The sequence below is a fragment of the Peromyscus eremicus genome, chromosome 5 (genome assembly GCF_949786415.1).
Source record: "Peromyscus eremicus chromosome 5, PerEre_H2_v1, whole genome shotgun sequence".
Taxonomy (NCBI): domain Eukaryota; kingdom Metazoa; phylum Chordata; class Mammalia; order Rodentia; family Cricetidae; genus Peromyscus; species Peromyscus eremicus.
The window spans coordinates 13,039,863-13,057,967 of NC_081420.1; the positions used below are offsets into that span (position 1 = coordinate 13,039,863).

At 43.7% G+C, this 18,105-nt stretch overlaps 1 protein-coding gene across 1 annotated transcript in view; it reads left to right on the forward strand.

Annotated features, from left to right (window-relative positions):
- Positions 1–18,105, forward strand: part of Shc3 (SHC adaptor protein 3) — a 58,684-nt gene that overhangs the window by 18,363 nt on the left and 22,216 nt on the right. Inside the window, exons 6-9 of the mRNA XM_059262473.1 lie at positions 917–1,043; positions 11,689–11,839; positions 13,218–13,305; positions 14,181–14,339. Of these exons, the coding sequence (XP_059118456.1) occupies positions 917–1,043; positions 11,689–11,839; positions 13,218–13,305; positions 14,181–14,339 (525 nt within the window). The remainder of the gene's footprint in view (positions 1–916; positions 1,044–11,688; positions 11,840–13,217; positions 13,306–14,180; positions 14,340–18,105) is intronic.

Below are 18,105 nucleotides of genomic sequence, written 5' to 3' on the forward strand. Positions count from 1 at the left end.
ACTGAGCCATCTCTCCAGCCCTCAACAGCGTTTTAAAGCAGCTCTCTCACTGAACCTGGACCTTGCTGAGGAGACTATGTGGCTGGACAATGAACTCTAGGAATCCTCCTAATTCTATCTGGGTCACAGGCCTGTGTTTCCATGCCGGGCTTTTTCTGGGGTCCGAGGGACTGAACTCAGGCCCTCAGGTTTGTGTGGGCTGGGCTTTATCGACTGAGTCCCTCCTCGGTCCCTACACCGTGCTGCTTAGAGTTTCCAGCCAGATTTGGTTGTCAACCCTTCATTCTTGCTAAGTCAAGAACAACTTTCTCCTAAGTCCATTGAACAGCTCAAGATCCATCTAGGAGGTACCAGTTTAAATCCATTGCTGAGGTTCCTGCGGCCTTAAGGAAACTCTGTGAAAGATCTGGTTTGGATTGAGTTTTCTTTCTAAACACTGCTTCCCTCTGGAGGTCAGAACCACTGCTTTATAGCTTCTGAGAGTATCAGAACCATTAAGGGTTGGAGAGGTGACTGGGTGGTTAAGAGTACTTGCTGCTCTTGCAGAGGACCCAGGTTGGATTTCCAGGTTTCACAACCTGTAACTCCAGTTCCAGGGGAATCTTCTGTGCTCTTCAGGCACTGCATGCATGAGATGTGTGGACATACATAAAGACAACGCACACACACATAAAATGAAAATAAGTAAGTTTTAAATATTAAAAATAAAACCATCACTTTTGCAGACAAGCCCTCTGAGAATTTCACATGTCTGTCACCACTATGGGATGTCCACAGAGATGAGACTGGGTTGGTAGAGACACCAGGAGGGAGGCATGTGGCTCTTTTCCTCTGCCCCTCAGATGGGGCTCTTTGCCAAGGGGTCCAGAGAGCCCTGGCACTGTCTCTAATGAGTGGGTGTCTCCTTCTCTCCTAGCTTGCCACATTCTGGAATGCTGTGATGGGCTAGCCCAAGATGTCATTGGCTCCATTGGACAAGCCTTTGAACTCCGGTTCAAACAGTATTTGCAATGTCCTTCCAAGATTCCTGCTCTCCAGGACCGGTGAGTAGCTGGGCTTGCCTTTCTCAGCGGCTCATTTAGGGTCTGTAAACATTCCTTTAAAACGGGCTCCCAGTGCTGCACTCCAGGCAGACCCAGATCATCACGGGGTTTCCAGAACTCACAGACACCTGGCTGGTGCTTGGAGGAGGCACAGAAAGCGGACAGATGGAAGCTCGCATATGGCTCTGAATGGGCAGGAAACATTTTCTAGAAGCTATAGTGACAGTACACAAGGTTACCAAAAACAGCTTCATTGTAATATATTTTTTTGTCATGTGTGTCTTCTCCAGCCCTTTGATTTTTCCATAGGTCCCCTCCCTGGGTCTGAACCCACACACGGTCTGTGCCCCATCTTTTTGTTGTCACAGTTAGCCAAAGCCACCTGCTGCCGGCATCATTTTTGCTTTATTGGCCTCCATGGCCTAATAACTTCAGGGCTTGTTCATCTGCCATATGGCTCTGGGCAAGATCCTTAAACTGTCTGAGTCACTGCAGCCTCATCTGGAAAACAGGGCTAAGAACCGCATGATAGCTGTTTACTGCTAAGTGGAGTAGCAATTGTTAACACCAAATGTGGGCTACTTAGGTGTTAATTAAAAAAATAGAGAGAGTCTGCTATTGAGTTTCCTTGGGATGCAAGAATATTTTATGACTTAGAAAGTTGAAAAGTACTGTTGGACACATGAGGCACATGAGGCATTTTGTGGTCTTCTGTCTTTGAACTTGTGTACATTCTGTTCTTTGTTTGTTTTATGAGACAGATTTCCTCTGTGTAACAGTCCTGGCTATCTTGGAACTCGCTTTGTCGACCAGGCTGGCCTCAAACTCACTGAGATCCGCCTGCCTCTGCCTCCCAGGAGCTGGGATTAAAGGCGTGCGCCACCACCACCTAGCCATTCTGTTCTTGATGCACTTGCATAATGAAAAGCTGTTTTAGGCTGGGTGGTGGCTCGGCCAGTGATGTACTTGCCTTGTTGGGTGTAGGACCTGAGTTTTATCTCCAGAACCTACATTTACAAACAAAACCAGCCAGGTATAGTGGTATGTACTTGTAATCACAGTGCTGGGGAGGTGGAGTCAAGTGAATCTCTGGGGTTCACTGGCCAGCCAGCCCAGTCTTCTTGGTGAGTTCTAGGCCAGTGAGAGACCCTTTCTCAAAAACAATGTAAATAGCCCTGAGGTTGACCTCTGGCCTACACATAAACAAATGCATGTACATCTATGTACATGCGCCCACATGTACATGTGTACACAGGAAAATCTTTCTAATGGTATGTTCACTGCAAACAAGTATTGTTTCCCTTAGGTTTACTTCTTACTCTCTTCAAACTCATGAAGCCACTTTCTGTGGCATCATCATGGAGCTGGCATCAGCTCTGCTCCCTCGTTATGAAGGTATCTTTCAGCTCCTATGTCTTCTTTGCCTTTCTGGAAAGACCCTTAGTTCTACAGCTGGCAAATTCCCTTTAAGGCATCCATTGTGCCTGTAAGGACCCTCTTTACCCAGGTTGATGAGTTCAACAGGATGGGGCTGAAGGAGGTGTGAAGGAAGTGGCCACATCCCTGATACCTCTGACCCGAGAATGAGTCGGCATAGTTCTTTATTTTTAATGTGACTGGAGATGTTGGTTTACAGAATCCACACAGGGCGCATGCATCACAGGTTACAGTCTCTGAATTTACAATGGTGTGGGAAGACTGAGTTAGTTGCAAGGCGTATGGAGCATTTGTGTTTTGAGAACACACTGCCCTGGTTAGCTTTAATTGTCAACTGACAACAGCCTAGAGTCACCTGGAAAAGGAAGTCTCAGCTGAGGGCTGAACTCAAATGGGCTATGGATCTGTCTGTAGGGGATTGTCTTGATTGTTAATTGATGCAGTGTGGCCCAGCCCACTCTGGGCAGCACCATTCCCTGGGCAGGTAGTTCTGGGCTGTATATGAAATCCAGCTGAGCATGGGCCTGTGAATGAGCCAGTAAGCAGCCTTCCACCTAGGTTTCTGCTCAAGTTCCCTCTTTCACTACCCTCAATAATGTACAGTGAACTTGTTAACTGAAATAAGCCCTTTGTGAGCATTTGAATTGTCTCCTTCTTTTAGCTCTTATGAACAAAGCTACTGTCAAGTTGTAGTCAAGCTTTGAAGGAGACATATTTCTTGTGTATATGCTTAGAGTAGAATTATTCAGTTAATGGTCCTACTGTTTGCTAACCATTTAGGAAACTGTCTTAGCTGCCTTTTACTTTTTTTCAGGGTTATCTATAGGAACAGAACACACACACACACACACACACACACACACACACACACGTGTGTTACATGGGATTTATTAGAATGGCTTATAGGCTATGGTCCAGCTAGTTCAACAATGGCTGTTTACCAATAGAAGGCCCAAGAACCTGGGAGCTGTTCAGTCCACAAGGCTGGATGTCTCAGATGACCTTCAGTACATGCCAGAATCCCAAAGAAGTAGGCTCTAATGCCAGTGAAGGAATGGACTTGCTAGTAAGAGTAAAAGCAGGCAGGCAAAAAGAGAGCAAGCTTCCTTCTTCCATGTCCTTATATAGGTTGCTGTCAGAAGGTGTGGCCAAGATTAAAGGTGGATCTTCCCACCTTAAAAGATCTGGATTAAAGGTATATCTCCCCACCTAAAAAATCTGGATTAGAAGTAGATCTTCCTACTTCAAATGGTTTGACTGAGGGAAAAAAATCCCTCACATGTGTGCCTAGTCATTTGTATTTTAGTTAATTCCAGATGAAGTCAAGTTGACACCCAATAATAGCCATCCCAGATACTCTGAAAAAATCAACACGAGGTAAGAGAAGTCTATTTTGGCTCACAGTTTGGAAGTACCGTCCATCATGCGAAGGAAGTCAAGGCTGTAGAAATGTGAGGCAGGCAGTCACATTGATCCACAGCTGGGAAGCAGAGAGCAATGGAGGCTAGAGCTTAGTTAGCTTCTTCCTTGTGCAGTCCAGAGACCCAGGCCCATTGTGTCACAAGTTATTAGGATGGGTTTTCTATCTCAGTTAACCAAAGCAAGAGAATCCCTCACAGGCCTGGCTAGAGGCTAACCTAATCTAGATACTCCCTCACAGGCATGGCTAGAGGCTAACCTAATCTAGATACTCCCTCACAGGCATAGCTAGAGGCTAACCTAACCTAGATAATCCCTCACAGGCATGGCTGGAGTCTTGTTTCCTTGGTGATTCTAGATCTTGTCAGCTATCATAATCAAATGATTTTTCAAAGTGGTAGTACCAATTTACATTTCCATAAGCATTTGTAGGGGGTTTCTTATTCCTCCATGCCCTCATCAACATTTGTTATTGTCCACATCTTTGATTATGACTGTCCTAGTGGGCAAGAAAATCTTTGGTGATAGTTTTGACTTGCATTTTTCTGATTATGATATCAGGCATCTTTCATGTGTTGCTAGCCATTTGTCTATTTTCTTGGGGGAAATGTCTGCTCAAATGTTTATTTTTTAAATATTGGGTTATTTTTCTTTTAAATTGTTGAGTTGTAGGGGTTGTAGATACATGCTACCTTAAAAATATTATTAGAAAATATTTCCCTATTTTGTGAATTTTGTTTTTTAAATGTGTTTTGTAGTTCTGTGTGTTTCTAACCTTGATTGCATAATTTTTCCCCTTAAAATTTTCTGTTTTTGATGCTTCAATGATTTCTTATTTTATTTTTGTTTTTAATCATCATTGATGTATAAAATACAACTGATTTTGTGTATTGCTTTTGTATCCACGAACCCATTCTTTAGACACACTTTAGCTTCCTGATTTCCCTTGTAATCTTTTTGACCTGCTTATTTAGGAATGTATTAATTTAACATCTTACTAATCTTGCAAGAGTCTACTTTGATTTTTACATTGATTCCATTATTATCTGCAAAAAATACTTTTTAAATTTTAATTCTTTAAAGAATTTTAACTTATTATTAAATAAGCTTAACATTGCATGCTTTCTCCTGGGGAAGGTTCCTTCTGCATGCAAAAGGAAGTTGTATGCTGTTGTTTGGGGGTAGAATATGCTGTTGATGTCTCTTAGGTCGGGTTAGTTTTTTGTGTGCAAATTTCTATCTCCTGATCTTCTGTCCAGTCATCCTATATAATACTAAAGTATTAGTGTTTCTCCATATTGTTGTTGAACTTTCTGTTTTTCCCTTTGTTTTTTTCTAAATCATGTTGCTCATAGAAAACTTATTATTGGATCATTTTCTTATTTGCTCTGTCAACCCCTGCCTTTCAAGAAGAGCATTTAATATATTTATTTTTAATGCAATTGCTGATAAGTTAAGAGTTCCTCCTGGTATTGAGCTATTTTTTCTTTATGCCATTTTATCCTCTTATACCCCACTTACTATCTTCTTTGCGTAAAGTAAATAAACATTTTCAAGTGTACAATTTAACTTCTTCTTTCACAACTCTTGAAATAGTAATCAGAGGATTACAGTTAACATATTAATTTATAACTATATATTCAGATTAAAGAATTTAATAATCTACAGAACACTGGCTTCTGTACATCTCTATTCTTCCACACTCCATTATGCTATTTTTTAAAAAAAATTTTTTTGCTTGTTTTTAATTATGTGTGTGTATTTGTGTGTATGTGTGTGAGTACATGTGTGAATGTGTGCCCTCAAGTGTGCAAGTGAGTGCAGTGTGGAAGCCAGAAGAGGGTTTCAGATGCTCTGAAGCTGGAATTGAGAGCCACTCTGTGTGGGCTGGGAAGGGAATTTGGGTATTCTGCAGAAGCCCTAAGTGCTCTTAACCCTGCCACATCTCTCCAGCTCTTCCACTGTGTTGATATTGTCATGCAAACCACATCTTTATTCGTCAGGTGCTCATCAATACAGTCGCATTGCTTTATGCATTTTTAAATTACAAGGGAAGAATAAAAGTTTTAGGCAAACTGAATTTATGTTGATTTGTGTAGTTAGACTTTTATTATTTTCTCCTTCTTCCTTCAGTTGTAAATTTCTACTGATGATCCACTTATTTCAGCTTAACATACTTGCAATAGTAGTCCCTAAAGAGAAGATTTTCCACAGTGGATTTCTCCCACTTTTATTTGCCTTGGAATATACTTTCTGCCTCATTTTGGCAGTATTGCTTTATTGGATATGGACTTCATGACAGGAAACCTCTCTTTCCCCTGCCTCTGGCCTCTGCTTCTGGGAAGAAATCAGCTGTTCGTATCCCGAGGATCCCTTGTTCTCAGGAGCATCCCCCTCTGCTGCGCTGGAGACACCCTCTCGGTCTTTAAATAGTTAGACTAGGGTGCTCAAGTCTCTCTGAGTTTACCTAAGCTGAGCTTTTCAGCTAGTCTCTTGGTTGTATCGAGCAACATTTCTTTTAGCTACGTTGGGAAGGTTTGTGCCATCATGAGGCCAGCATTTTCCCTGCTCTCCTCAGTCTCTGCTCTCCTTCAGGGACTGCTACCTACATATGGCATTCTTGGTGGTGGTCTACAGGTCTCTCAGGCTCTGTTCACTTTTATTGATTAGTTTCTTTCCTGTTCCTCAGACTGGTTCGTCTCAGTTGAACTATTTTAAAACGTTGTCTCTCTCCTTCTACCTCCCAAACCTGCTATTTACTTAAGAGAATTGTTAGAATTTTTTCATGTTTTCAGTGATGGTAGAATTTTCAATTCTAGAATTTATTATTATTTTTATTTCTTCATGAATGCTATTAAGCCCCATTTTGTGAGGCATGATTTTCATATTTAGTGTTTCATACATCATTTCATTGAAGTCGACTGAACATATTTAGTCTTTATCCTGAAGTGTGAGATTTCTTCGTGACAGTTTCTATGGACTTATTTTTCCTGTATACTTATTTTTCCTGTATATTTCTTCTTTTTTTAATATAGCTTATAATTTTTTTCTGACACTAAAAATGTAAGCAGTAGAAGGTTGTCTGACTGAAACCCATTTCTTCTCTCTCTAGGATGTATTCTGTTAATGTTTGTGGTGGTTTTGGTGACTTTACAAACTAATTCTATACATTCTATAATCTACATTTGTCGTTTATGTCCTTAGCTACGCTCCTTCGCTAACATTTGCAGAGGTTTCCTTAAATGTTGAACAGTTCAGCCTCTCAGTCTTTACTGAAGGGCTACGTGTGTGTGCATGCATATATGAACATATGTATGTGGATATGCATGCATATACGTGTACACACATGTAAATGTTATATGTGTGCATGTGTATGTGTGTTTGTCTGTGTCATAGTATGTATATGCATATATGTGTGTATGTATATATGTGTGTATATGTATATCTTCCTGTACGTGTGTGTATGTGTGTGTTGGTATACTCCTTCAACATATGGTGAATCAGGTTTTTTTTTTTTTCAGCTTTCACCTTCTACTTGTGAGGTGTTTAATGGTAAACCAGAAGTGAGAATTTAGGACCATGTTACACCCTGTGGGAATGAACACAAGCTGAATCCTGTAAATGTGTGTAGCCTTCTAGATAAACGTGTTAGAGTTTATTAGCACCCCAGCTTCTCATTTTAGGGTTTGTGGTTGCCATCAGTTGTGGTTATCGGTTTTGGTAACCGTTAACCCCTCAAATTCCATAAACTCTATATTCTTTGTCACTTACTTCCACTAATAAAAATGGTTTGACCCAAATGTTATTCCCAGCTTCATGTGGGCCACATGATAAACATTTGCCTCTGAATATTTGTGACAGATGCCCGAGGCAAGCTCTGCATCAGGTTAAATAAAGACAGCTTTGGCAAACACAAACAGATGATAAGTGCTTAAGGAGATGGGAATGCTAATTACTCTAATTTGGTCACTGTGTGTTGTATAAATGTATCAAGTTAGCACACAGCACCCCATAATAAATGTGCAAAATTACTATGTGATAATTAAAAGTAAATTTTTAAAAAGACAGCTTGGGGAATTGGGTGCTCAAAGGAACACTCAAACAGTGTCTTAGTTCGGGTTTTTATTGCTGTGAAGAGACACCATGACCACAGCAACTCTTATAAAGAAAACAGTTAATTGGGGTGCTTGCTTACAGTTTCAAGAGGTTCAGTCCATTATCATCATGGCAGGGAGCATGGCAGCCTGCAGGCAGACGAGGTGCTGGAGCTGGAGTGCTGCATCTTGCAGGCAACAGGAAGTCAACTGACAGTCACACTGAGGGAAGCTTGAGCAAAAGAGACCTCAAAGTCCACCCCCACAGTGACATACTTCCTCCAACAAGGCCACACCTCCTAGCAGTGCCACTCACTTTGGGGGCCACTTTCTTTCACACTACCACAGATAGGGAAAATAATGATAAATTATTGGGGACTGGCTTTTGAAGGAAGCTCAGAACTGCTCTGTCCTGTCGGTGGCTACTTGGGCGATGGTTGTCATTGACTGATAGCTGTTAGCTTACAAGGCTACCACAGGGATGCAAACAGGGCTATTTAAGATGCCACAATGATACCGATCTTACTGTTTACTTCATTGTTTGAAATGTTTATTTTTTTAGTTGTGTGTGTTATATTTGTGTGTTATGTGTTTTTCCTAGTTTTCTTGTCTGTTGCTGTGATGAAATGTCCTAACGAAAACAACCCAAGGAAGAAAGGTTTATCCTGGTTCACAGCTCAAGGTGCAGCTGGTCACAGACCATAATAAGAGACAATGCCCAAATGTCAGTGCGCAGGTTGCTTTCTCCATCTTACACACTCCAACATTCCTCTGCCCAGGTTATGGTCCTACCCTCAAGCTGGCATGCTGTGGGATGGTCTTTCTGTACACTGTGAATATGTTATTAGCGGCTGCAGAACCACAGGTGGGAGAGATTTGTTCAGACTGTGGGGCCTGAGTGGGACAGAGAAACTTCTGGCTACATGGGCGGGTCTTCCTGCCTTAATCAAACCACAGTCAAGATAATGCCCCATGCAAATTCCCAAGGGGCCATCTCTCAGGTGACCATAGATTCTGTCAAGTTGACAGTTAACATTAACCTCAGTGTGTGTGTGTGTACACACACACACTTATGAGCACACATGCAAGAGCCCAGAGGAAGACTTTAAGTGTCATCTTTTTTTTTCTGGTTTTTTCAAGATAGGGTTTCTCTGTGTAGCTTTGCGCCTTTCCTGGAACTCACTTGGTAGTCCAGGCTGGTCTCAAACTCACAGAGATCTGCCTGACTCTGCCTCCCGAGTGCTGGGATTAAAGGCGTGTGCCACCACCACTCGACAAGTGTCGTCTTGTACCACTCTCTACTTTCTTCCCCTTTGAGGCAGGGTCTCTCACTGAACCTGGAGATCACTATTTTCCAGCTAGGCTGGTGTCCAGAAGGCTCCAGCAATCCTCCACTTTTCACCTCTCAGGTGTGGGAGAGTTTCTGGTGCATGCCGTAAGTTTCACTTAATTTTATAGATGGGTGCTCAGGTTCCAAGCTCATGTCCTCAAGCGTATATAGTAGCTCTCTTACCCACTGAACTCTCTTCCCAGTCTTCAGGTTTTTGTTGTTGTTTTTTTTTAAATACCCCCTGGGTTGCTACAAGCTTCTGGTTAATTTCAGAGTTCTGAAAAAGTTGAGTCAGACCAATCAACATCTCTGGCCAGTTTTGATTATATGAAAGATAATTTCAGAGGTCCACACTCTGCTATTTTTTGTGAGGCAATCTACATTTTTATATGATTTTATTTAATGTAAGTTTCATGGCTTGCTGAAATGCATATATGTATATTAAGGCTCTGGTGCTCCTTAGGTATAATTTATTTATTTTTCAGTTAAAGGTGATTATTCCCGATATGGCTGGCATATTCCAATGAGTATATCTCTGAATAAGACAGACTTAGTCCAACCACTCACCTCATCTTTACAGATGCCCATGATATAGATGGCTGAGGGAGCAGTGACTAATTTCTTTCTTAGTAATAGGTATCTTATTCGTCCATTTTTCAGTACTATAGCGAGAGCTTGGATGTAGTTCTGTTGGTAAAGTGCCTGCCTAGGAAGCCCTGGGTTCCATCCCCAGCACCATATCAGCTGGGCATGGTTTTCCATGCTTGTAATTTGGGCACTTGGAGGTAGAAGCAAAAGAATCATTCAAGGTCATCCTTGGCTACATATGAGCTCACAGAAATCCTGGGATACATGAAACCCTGTCTCAATATGTAGAAAGGGATACATAGAAATATAGAATAGTAACAAAATACCTGGGGCAGACTGACTTTATGAAGAAAAGAGGTTTATGTAGCTCATTCCTTTAGAAGCCAAGTACATAGTTCTGGCTTATGCTCAGCTGTCCTGAGGGCCTCTTGGATGTATGTCATCATGGTATATGTGCACAAGAACAAAGAGGAAGTTGCAAGAAGCCAGAGGGTCCTCAGGTCCCCGAGTCTTTCTAAGGGTATGTCCTCAATGGCTTATGGTTCTTCCATGAGGCTCCACTTCTTTCTCTTTTTTAATAACATGTTTTTAATATAAGATTTTATTAACTCATCGAGAATCTCACACGATAAATTTTGATCATATTTAACTTCATACTCTTCAGCCTCCTCCCAGATCCACTCTCCACCCCTCCCAACTTCCTGTCCTCTTTTGAAATAACCTGTGATTCCAGTTTGTGCTGACCATGAGCTCATGGGTATGGGGTCATCCACTAGAACACAGGCAATCTACCAGGGGCCATACCCATAAAAACTGACGGTTCCTCCCTCAAAGCCATCAACTGTCAGTAGCTGCTCAATGCCTCCCCCATGCCCCACTCACCATGCTAAAATGTTTACTGGCTTGATCTTGTGCAGGTAACCACAACTGTTGTAAGTTCATGAGTGCCGTGACCCTGTCTTGTTCAGGAGACATTGTTTACCTTTGGGGCTTACAATATTTCACCCTTGCTCTTCTGCTGGGAAATGTTATTTTAATGTGTGTTATTTTGTTTATGCTGCATTTGGTTAAATCTGTGAAGCTGTGATACTATGCCTGTGTAAAACACCTGATGGTCTAATAAAAAACTGGCTAATAGCAAGGCAGGAGAAAAGAGAGGCGGGGCTGGCAGGCAGAGAGAGTATATAGAAGCAGAAATCTGGGAGGAGAAGAATCAGAGAAGTAGCCAGAGAAGGAGGAGGATTCCAAGGGCCAGCCACCCAGCTACACAGCAAACCACGGAGTAAGAGTAAGATTTACAGAAAAGAATGGGAAAGGCCCAGATGCAAAAGGTAGACGGGATAATTTAAATTAGGAAAAGCTGGCAAGCAACAAGCCAAGCTAAGGCCAGGCATTCATAATTAAGACTAAGCCTCCGTGTGTGATTTATTTGGGAGCTGGGTGTCGGGCTCCCCAAAAGAGCAAAAGAGTAGTAAAAACAATAAACAACACTCTTCTGCAATGATCCCTAAGTACTGGGGGGAAGAGGAGGGTAGTAACTGATGGATTGATGTAGAGGTCTCATTTGTGACAGAAAGACTCCACTTCTTAAAGATCCCACCACCTTTTAACACTACTACCTTGGAGACCAAACCTCCAACCTATGAACCCACGTGTGTTAGGAGCCACACTTAAACCATATCCGGTGTTTTGCTTCTATAGTGGAGGGGGCACTGATGTTATTAGGTGTGCCTGTATGCTCAATTCTGGGTGAAGGTCATTGAAAATCTTTTAACAGAATGCAGAGTCTGGATGAGCCATGGACTGAAGAGGAGGGAGATGGCCCTGATCACCCATACTACAACAGTGTTCCCAGTAAGATGCCTCCTCCAGGGGGCTTTCTTGATGCTCGACTGAAAGCCAGACCCCAAGCTCCTGACGCAGCCCAGGTAAGTTTGGGGTTGTCTTCTTGGGTTACCGATGACCTTCATTTGTGTTTATGTTCTTCAGTGTTATTTCTGGCTGGTATTCCTCTTAGCTTTTGGCACAGTCCCTCACAGGCTTTCTTCCACCAATATCACAAAGCACATGGGAAGGACGGGGTTTGGTTTGACATCACAGTGCATTGACCAAGTGCCTTAGAACCACAGTGCCATGTCTGAGGCATGAGTGAAGTGACCTAAGTCTTACCACCTATGCCAACATACTGTGGTCTTAACGAGAGGATGGCAGGATTCCAGGATTTTTAAAAGGGCTGTGATGCTACTGTGGGTTCCCTGAAAAGAGTGGACCCATCCCCTGAAGGTATGGGGATTTTAAGCATTTCTTTTTCTATTTTGTTTATCCACTACTCTGTTCTGTTTTCACATCTGTTGCTCTGGTAAAACACCCTGACACTAACCAACTGAGGGGACCAAGTGCTTAGCTAGCTTATGGTACCAGGTTAGAGTCCTTCACTGTGGGGAAGTCCTGGGGCAGGAGCCTGGAGCAACGAGTCACATCACAAGCACAGTCCAGAGCAGGGGGATGTGTGTGAATGCTCCCGTGCTCGCTTGTGCTCAGCTCACGTCCTCCACTCTTACTCAGCTCAGGTCTATCTCCCTGCCTAGGAAGTGGGGCAGCATACAGTGGTCTAGAGTTTCCCACATCAACCTACTTAAAGGCCGAATCCCCCAATAACATTCCCACAGACCAACGGAATGTAGACAATCCCTCACTGAGACTCTCAGATGCGTCTCTTCTAGGTTGTATTAAGTTGTCAATTAAAATGAACCATCATTCCATCCAACTCAAACAACCTTTAACTCAAAATTGCTTTCTAAAACTATTATATCTCCATCTTTTATACGAGCTTAAAATATTTTTCCCTTTCTTTTGTAGTGCTAGGGATGAAACCCCGAGTCATGTGCTCAGTGAGCTGAGCAACACTTCCAACCCTGGATTTAATAAGGTCATTGGTACCAATAAAAATGTTAGGACCTCACTGACATCAAGGCTTTGACCCTGCAGCTTCCTGGCTCTCAGGGAGTGTACTTCTCTGAGAGTGGATGGCTGCTGGCACAAGATCTCTCTGTGGTCACCCTTGGGAGGAATTAATGGGCGTCATGAAAACAAGGAGAGCGTTGTAGCATTAATGAGATTGTGGATTTTTTTTACAACCATGCAAGTTTATTTGTCAAATACAATGCCACTGGAGGCAGGAATGGAAAGGTGGGTGTCAGAGAGGATGCATCAACCCCCCAAAGCCCCGCCCACTACACCGTGGCTCACAAAGAGGAGGAAGGAAAAGATACTTCCTTCTTTCTGATTATTGACATATGTCTCCAGTTTGCAGGGAAAGAGCAAACTTATTACCAGGGGAGACACTTAGGAGACGCATTTGGTGATGACTGGCAGCGGGCACCCACCAGGCAAGGTAAGGGGCAGAGCACGGTCTGCACAGGTGACGCACTGACCATGGGTCTCTACCCTTCCTGTGAGCCGGAGCGAGACTCCCTGGAGACATCAGGAACATGAACATCTGACAGGCACCTGAGACTCCATAGCTCAGTGTGTCCTAAGCTTTTAGTTGATTTTTCTTTTAGTTGTTAAGTTTGTTTTAGGGTTTGGCGAGGCAAAGTCATTTTGCTGTATAGTTCAGACTGGCCTTGAACTTCCAGTGATCTCCCTGCTTGTAGCTTCTGAAAGCGGGATGAGAGCAGGCATGAGTCAACTCACCTGCCTTCAAGATCTTATTTGAAGCCAGTAGACGTTTTCCCCCCAGAACAAACAAGAATTTCTTCATCTATTTGCCGGTAGCCACCCTTCCTAAAGGAACATTACCAAGGTTTCTGTTCCACAAGCAAAGCCGAGATGGTCACACACAGGAAGAGTGATCCAAGCAGGTGCTCTTGGGTAGCACTTTCCACATTACCTCTAAGTGACAATACAGCTGAGACCCCCAGGGCCAGCCTCAGCACTCCTTTGGCTCACTGGGAGGTCACATTGAGGCAGTGTTACTCAATGCTCAGTTCCTAGGGTCCTGGAGCACCAACCTGGCTGGCCATGTTGGGCAAGGCCTTTAACTACCAGTGCCCACCCTGGCTGGCAGACTTTTTTTTTACATGAAGGACTGGGAAGTGTCTTAGCTGGGCCCTGGTACTAACAGGCTTAGAAGAGAATTAACTATGCGTAAATGTTCTCACCAGCAGGTTTGAGGAGCTGCTCTGTGGAATTCTGGGTATCCCAGACACAGAGGCTGGAAGAGTGTTACCATCCTAAGAGGTAACAGGGCTCACTTTCTTGGTGCAGGTTCCTTGGACATCTATAGCACACCAGAAGGGAAAGGGCACATGGCTCTGGTGGGAGAGACACCAACCTACGTCAACACCCAGCCGGTCCCTCCACAGATTTGGCCAGCAGCAAGCAGCAGCACCGAGAGCAGCCCACGGAAGGACCTCTTTGACATGAGTAGGTGTCCACTGCTTTCTCTGTGCCGCCTTTTATCTGATATCCACGTCACCACTGGATTTCCTGATGGACGTGGATTGGGTTCCAGTAAGGTGTTGGGGTTACACATCCTCTCTGTAGCCAAGAACTTTCTTTTGAGGAAACTGGTTTTCCTCTTGAAGACCAACAATGTACACAAATATGTGTGCTCATTTGAATATTAATTGGCCGTACCATGCAAACTGATCTATGATTTCAGAGGAACAGAAATGACGTGGCCATAGTCAGCGATCTCAGTCTATCAGCAAGGACATTCGGATGAGAAATTGCTATATACCTTATTTACAGTGCCCTCCCTCTGCCACCTCTTCCACCCTCCCTCCCTCCCTCCCTCCCTCCCTCCCTCCCTCCCTCCCTTCCTCCCTCCCTCCCTCCCTCCCTCCCTCCCTCCCTCCCTCCTGTCAGTCCTCCCCTCCTCCCCCGCTCCCTCTCTGCTTGCCCTTCCCTCCCTGCCCCATCCATTTCCTCTCATTTCCCCTGTCATCCTTCCTCCCAACATCCTCCAAAAATGTATCCAGTGCTTACCATGTGTCAAACACTTTTCTAATTACTGAAATTATGCAGGAGTGTGGAAACACATGGCCTTACTCTGGTGTGGTTTAAACAACCAAGCACATGCTGTCAGGCGATGAGGCATGCTCAGCAGTGAGCTGTAGAGCAGGATGGAGGGAAGGGTGGGAACCCACTGTAATCGGCAGTGTGGGCTGACGATGTCATGTGAACTTGCTCTTTGATGTATAGTTAGAGAAAAGTCATGAACTGAAATGCAATGAGTAGAAATTGTTAAGGAACTTGGAAAGAGTTTTGGAAGCTCATGAGGATAAACATACATACATACATATGGGGAGAGGGAGAGGGAGAGAGGAGTTTATGTATGTGTGTGGGTGTGCCTCTGTGTGTGTGTGTGTGTGTGTGTGTGTGTGTGTGTGTGTGTGTGTGTGTGTGTGCTTAGGCCATAGGATAACCTTGAGTGTCATTCCTCAAGAGTCATTTCCCTTGTTTTTGAGATAAGGTCTCTTGTAGCTTGAGTTTTCCTGCTTGGCCCACAGTCAGGACAAATCTCTCTCACCTGCCAGTCCCACAGCCACTCAGACCCGACCAAGTAAACACAGAGACTTATATTGGTTACAAACTGTATGGCTGTGGCAGGCTTCTTGCTAACTGTTCTTACAGCTCAAATTAATCCATCTCTATAAATCTATACCTTGCCACTTGGCTCGTGGCTTACCAGGATCTTCACATGCAGCTTGTCATGGTGGCAGCTGGCAGTGTCTCTCTGACTCAGCCTTCCGCTTCCCAGCTTTATTCTCCTCCTTGTCCTGCCTACATTTCCTGCCTAGCCAATGGCCAATCAGTGTTTTATTTATTGACTAATTAGCAACACATTTGCCATACAGAACATCCCACAGCACTTCCCCCCCTTTTTTTTTTTCAAAAAGGAAGGTTTTAACCTTAACAAAGTAAAATTACATATAATTTGGGAATTTGGGTGGAGCTTCTCTTACTACTTCCTGCTGGAGGGGGGCGCTGTATCTTATGGGGACACAAAGAAAATTTTAGGATTATGGAATAGTCCATGAGGCTGTATTGTCTGAGCCAGTTGCCTTCAAACCATTCTGGATGTTGGATCATCTGGGCCATGGTGTCATCAGAGACCTTTCAGGGGGTCTTGGCTGGTCAAACCTGATGTATCTTAATCTTGAACAAATCCATAGCCTTTGGCTTTCTGTGGGAACAAAAGAGACTCTTTTCCAAAGCAACATATCCTTATATCCAAATTTTGAAGTCAAGGTATCTTTAAAATATACATTTTGGCATAACTCAACATCTTTTACAATCAAATGTTTTTCTGCAGTTAAAAGTCCCAAAGACAACACAATCCAGATTCTCTGTGTTATATTCATCTTTACGTGGCTTATTTTTTATATTAATTTTACTGTCTCTTTAAAGACTTTATTTTTTAAAACTATGTATTTGTTTATATAACTGTATACATCACCTTTTTTGTCTCTTTCAAGCCTACGTATTTTTTACACACATTGTGAACTATTACATCTGAATCTGTCTTATTGTGAATTTATTGCTTTAAACTGCAGCAGCTGTGGCTGCTGGCTCTGCCCACCTCAGCTTCCCAACATGGTGGTGGTACTTTACCACCAGCTCTGGGAGCTATCATGGGTCTCTATGCTTTTATCCAAGCAGCGTGTAGCCCCAAAACCTCTTTTTTTGTTTTGTACTAGCAAAGTCTAAATCCACCACGCAGCTTAATGTGCCACTTGCAGAGGCCTCATTCCCGCCATACTGCAGGTTGAGCACGCACGCCAGGAACCCACCAGTAACTCAAACCAGCAGCTGCCGCTCATTTGAGAGAGACAATTAGGAAGCTGTTTTTAGCTCCGTTTTAGAATCTTTTTTCAGATTTTAGGTGGAAACTCTTGCCCCACGTTGGGCGCCATTTTGTAGCTTGAGTTTTCCTGCTTGGCCCACAGTCAGGACAAATCTCTCTCACCTGCCAGTCCCACAGCCACTCAGACCCAACCAAGTAAACACAGAGACTTATATTGGTTACAAACTGTATGGCTGTGGCAGGCTTCTTGCTAACTGTTCTTACAGCTCAAATTAATCCATCTCTATAAATCTATACCTTGCCACGTGGCTCGTGGCTTACCAGGATCTTCACATGCGGCTTGTCATGGTGGCGGCTGGCAGTGTCTCTCTGACTCAGCCTTCCGCTTCCTAGCTTTATTCTCCTCCTTGTCCTGCCTACATTTCCTGCCTAGCCAATGGCCAATCAGTGTTTTATTTATTGACTAATTAGCAACACATTTGCCATACAGAACATCCCACAGCACTCTCTCTTTTGGCCTAGGACTTGCTAACTAGATCAGCCTGACTGGCCAGTGAGCCCCAAGGATCTGCTTGTCTACACCTCCTCAGTACTGGGATTGCAAGCACACACCTGCATGCCTCTTTTATTTTGTTTTTTAAAGATTTATCTTTATTTTTTATTTTTATGTGTCTTGAGTGTTTTTGCCTACACGAATATATGTGCACCACATGCATGCCTGGTGGCTGTGGAGGTCAGAAGAGTCAGATCCAGTAGAAATGAAGTTGAAGGAGGTTGTGAGCCATCCTGTGGGTGTTGGTAACTGTATCCAGGTCCTCTGCAAGAGCAGCATTACTCTGAACCACTGAGTCATCTCTCCAGCCCCATGTGCCTGACTTTTAAAGCATAGGTTCTGGGGATCAAACTCAGGTCCTCATGCTTGTGAGGCAAATACTTTACCAACTGAGCTCATCTCCCAGCCCTACATCTTAAACTCCCCTGCTTTAATTCTTTGAGAAGTTGATGGACTGAGGAGGGTTGGGAAGAACACGGTCCTGACTGCCACGTGCTGGGCACTTACTACCTGATTTAATGGTCTTGGTCTGTGCACAGGGAGCTTTGGTTATTACTATTACCACCCCTGCTCTGCAGAGCAGGAAAAGGAGAGTTGTAATGGCTGAGTAACTCTGACCTGTGTCAAAGGCAGCCCTGCCAGTCCAACACTGCTGCTCACAGTGTCTTGTGCGGATGAGGACAGACTCTGGTGCTCTTTTGATGAGGCGACATTGCAACCTCTGCAACTGGCTTCTCCTGGGCCACTGTGACTTCACAGACATGCCGAGCTCCCACCAAACGCTGTTGAGGGGCAGGGCTTGGTGGTAAATTATGGAGTACATAATC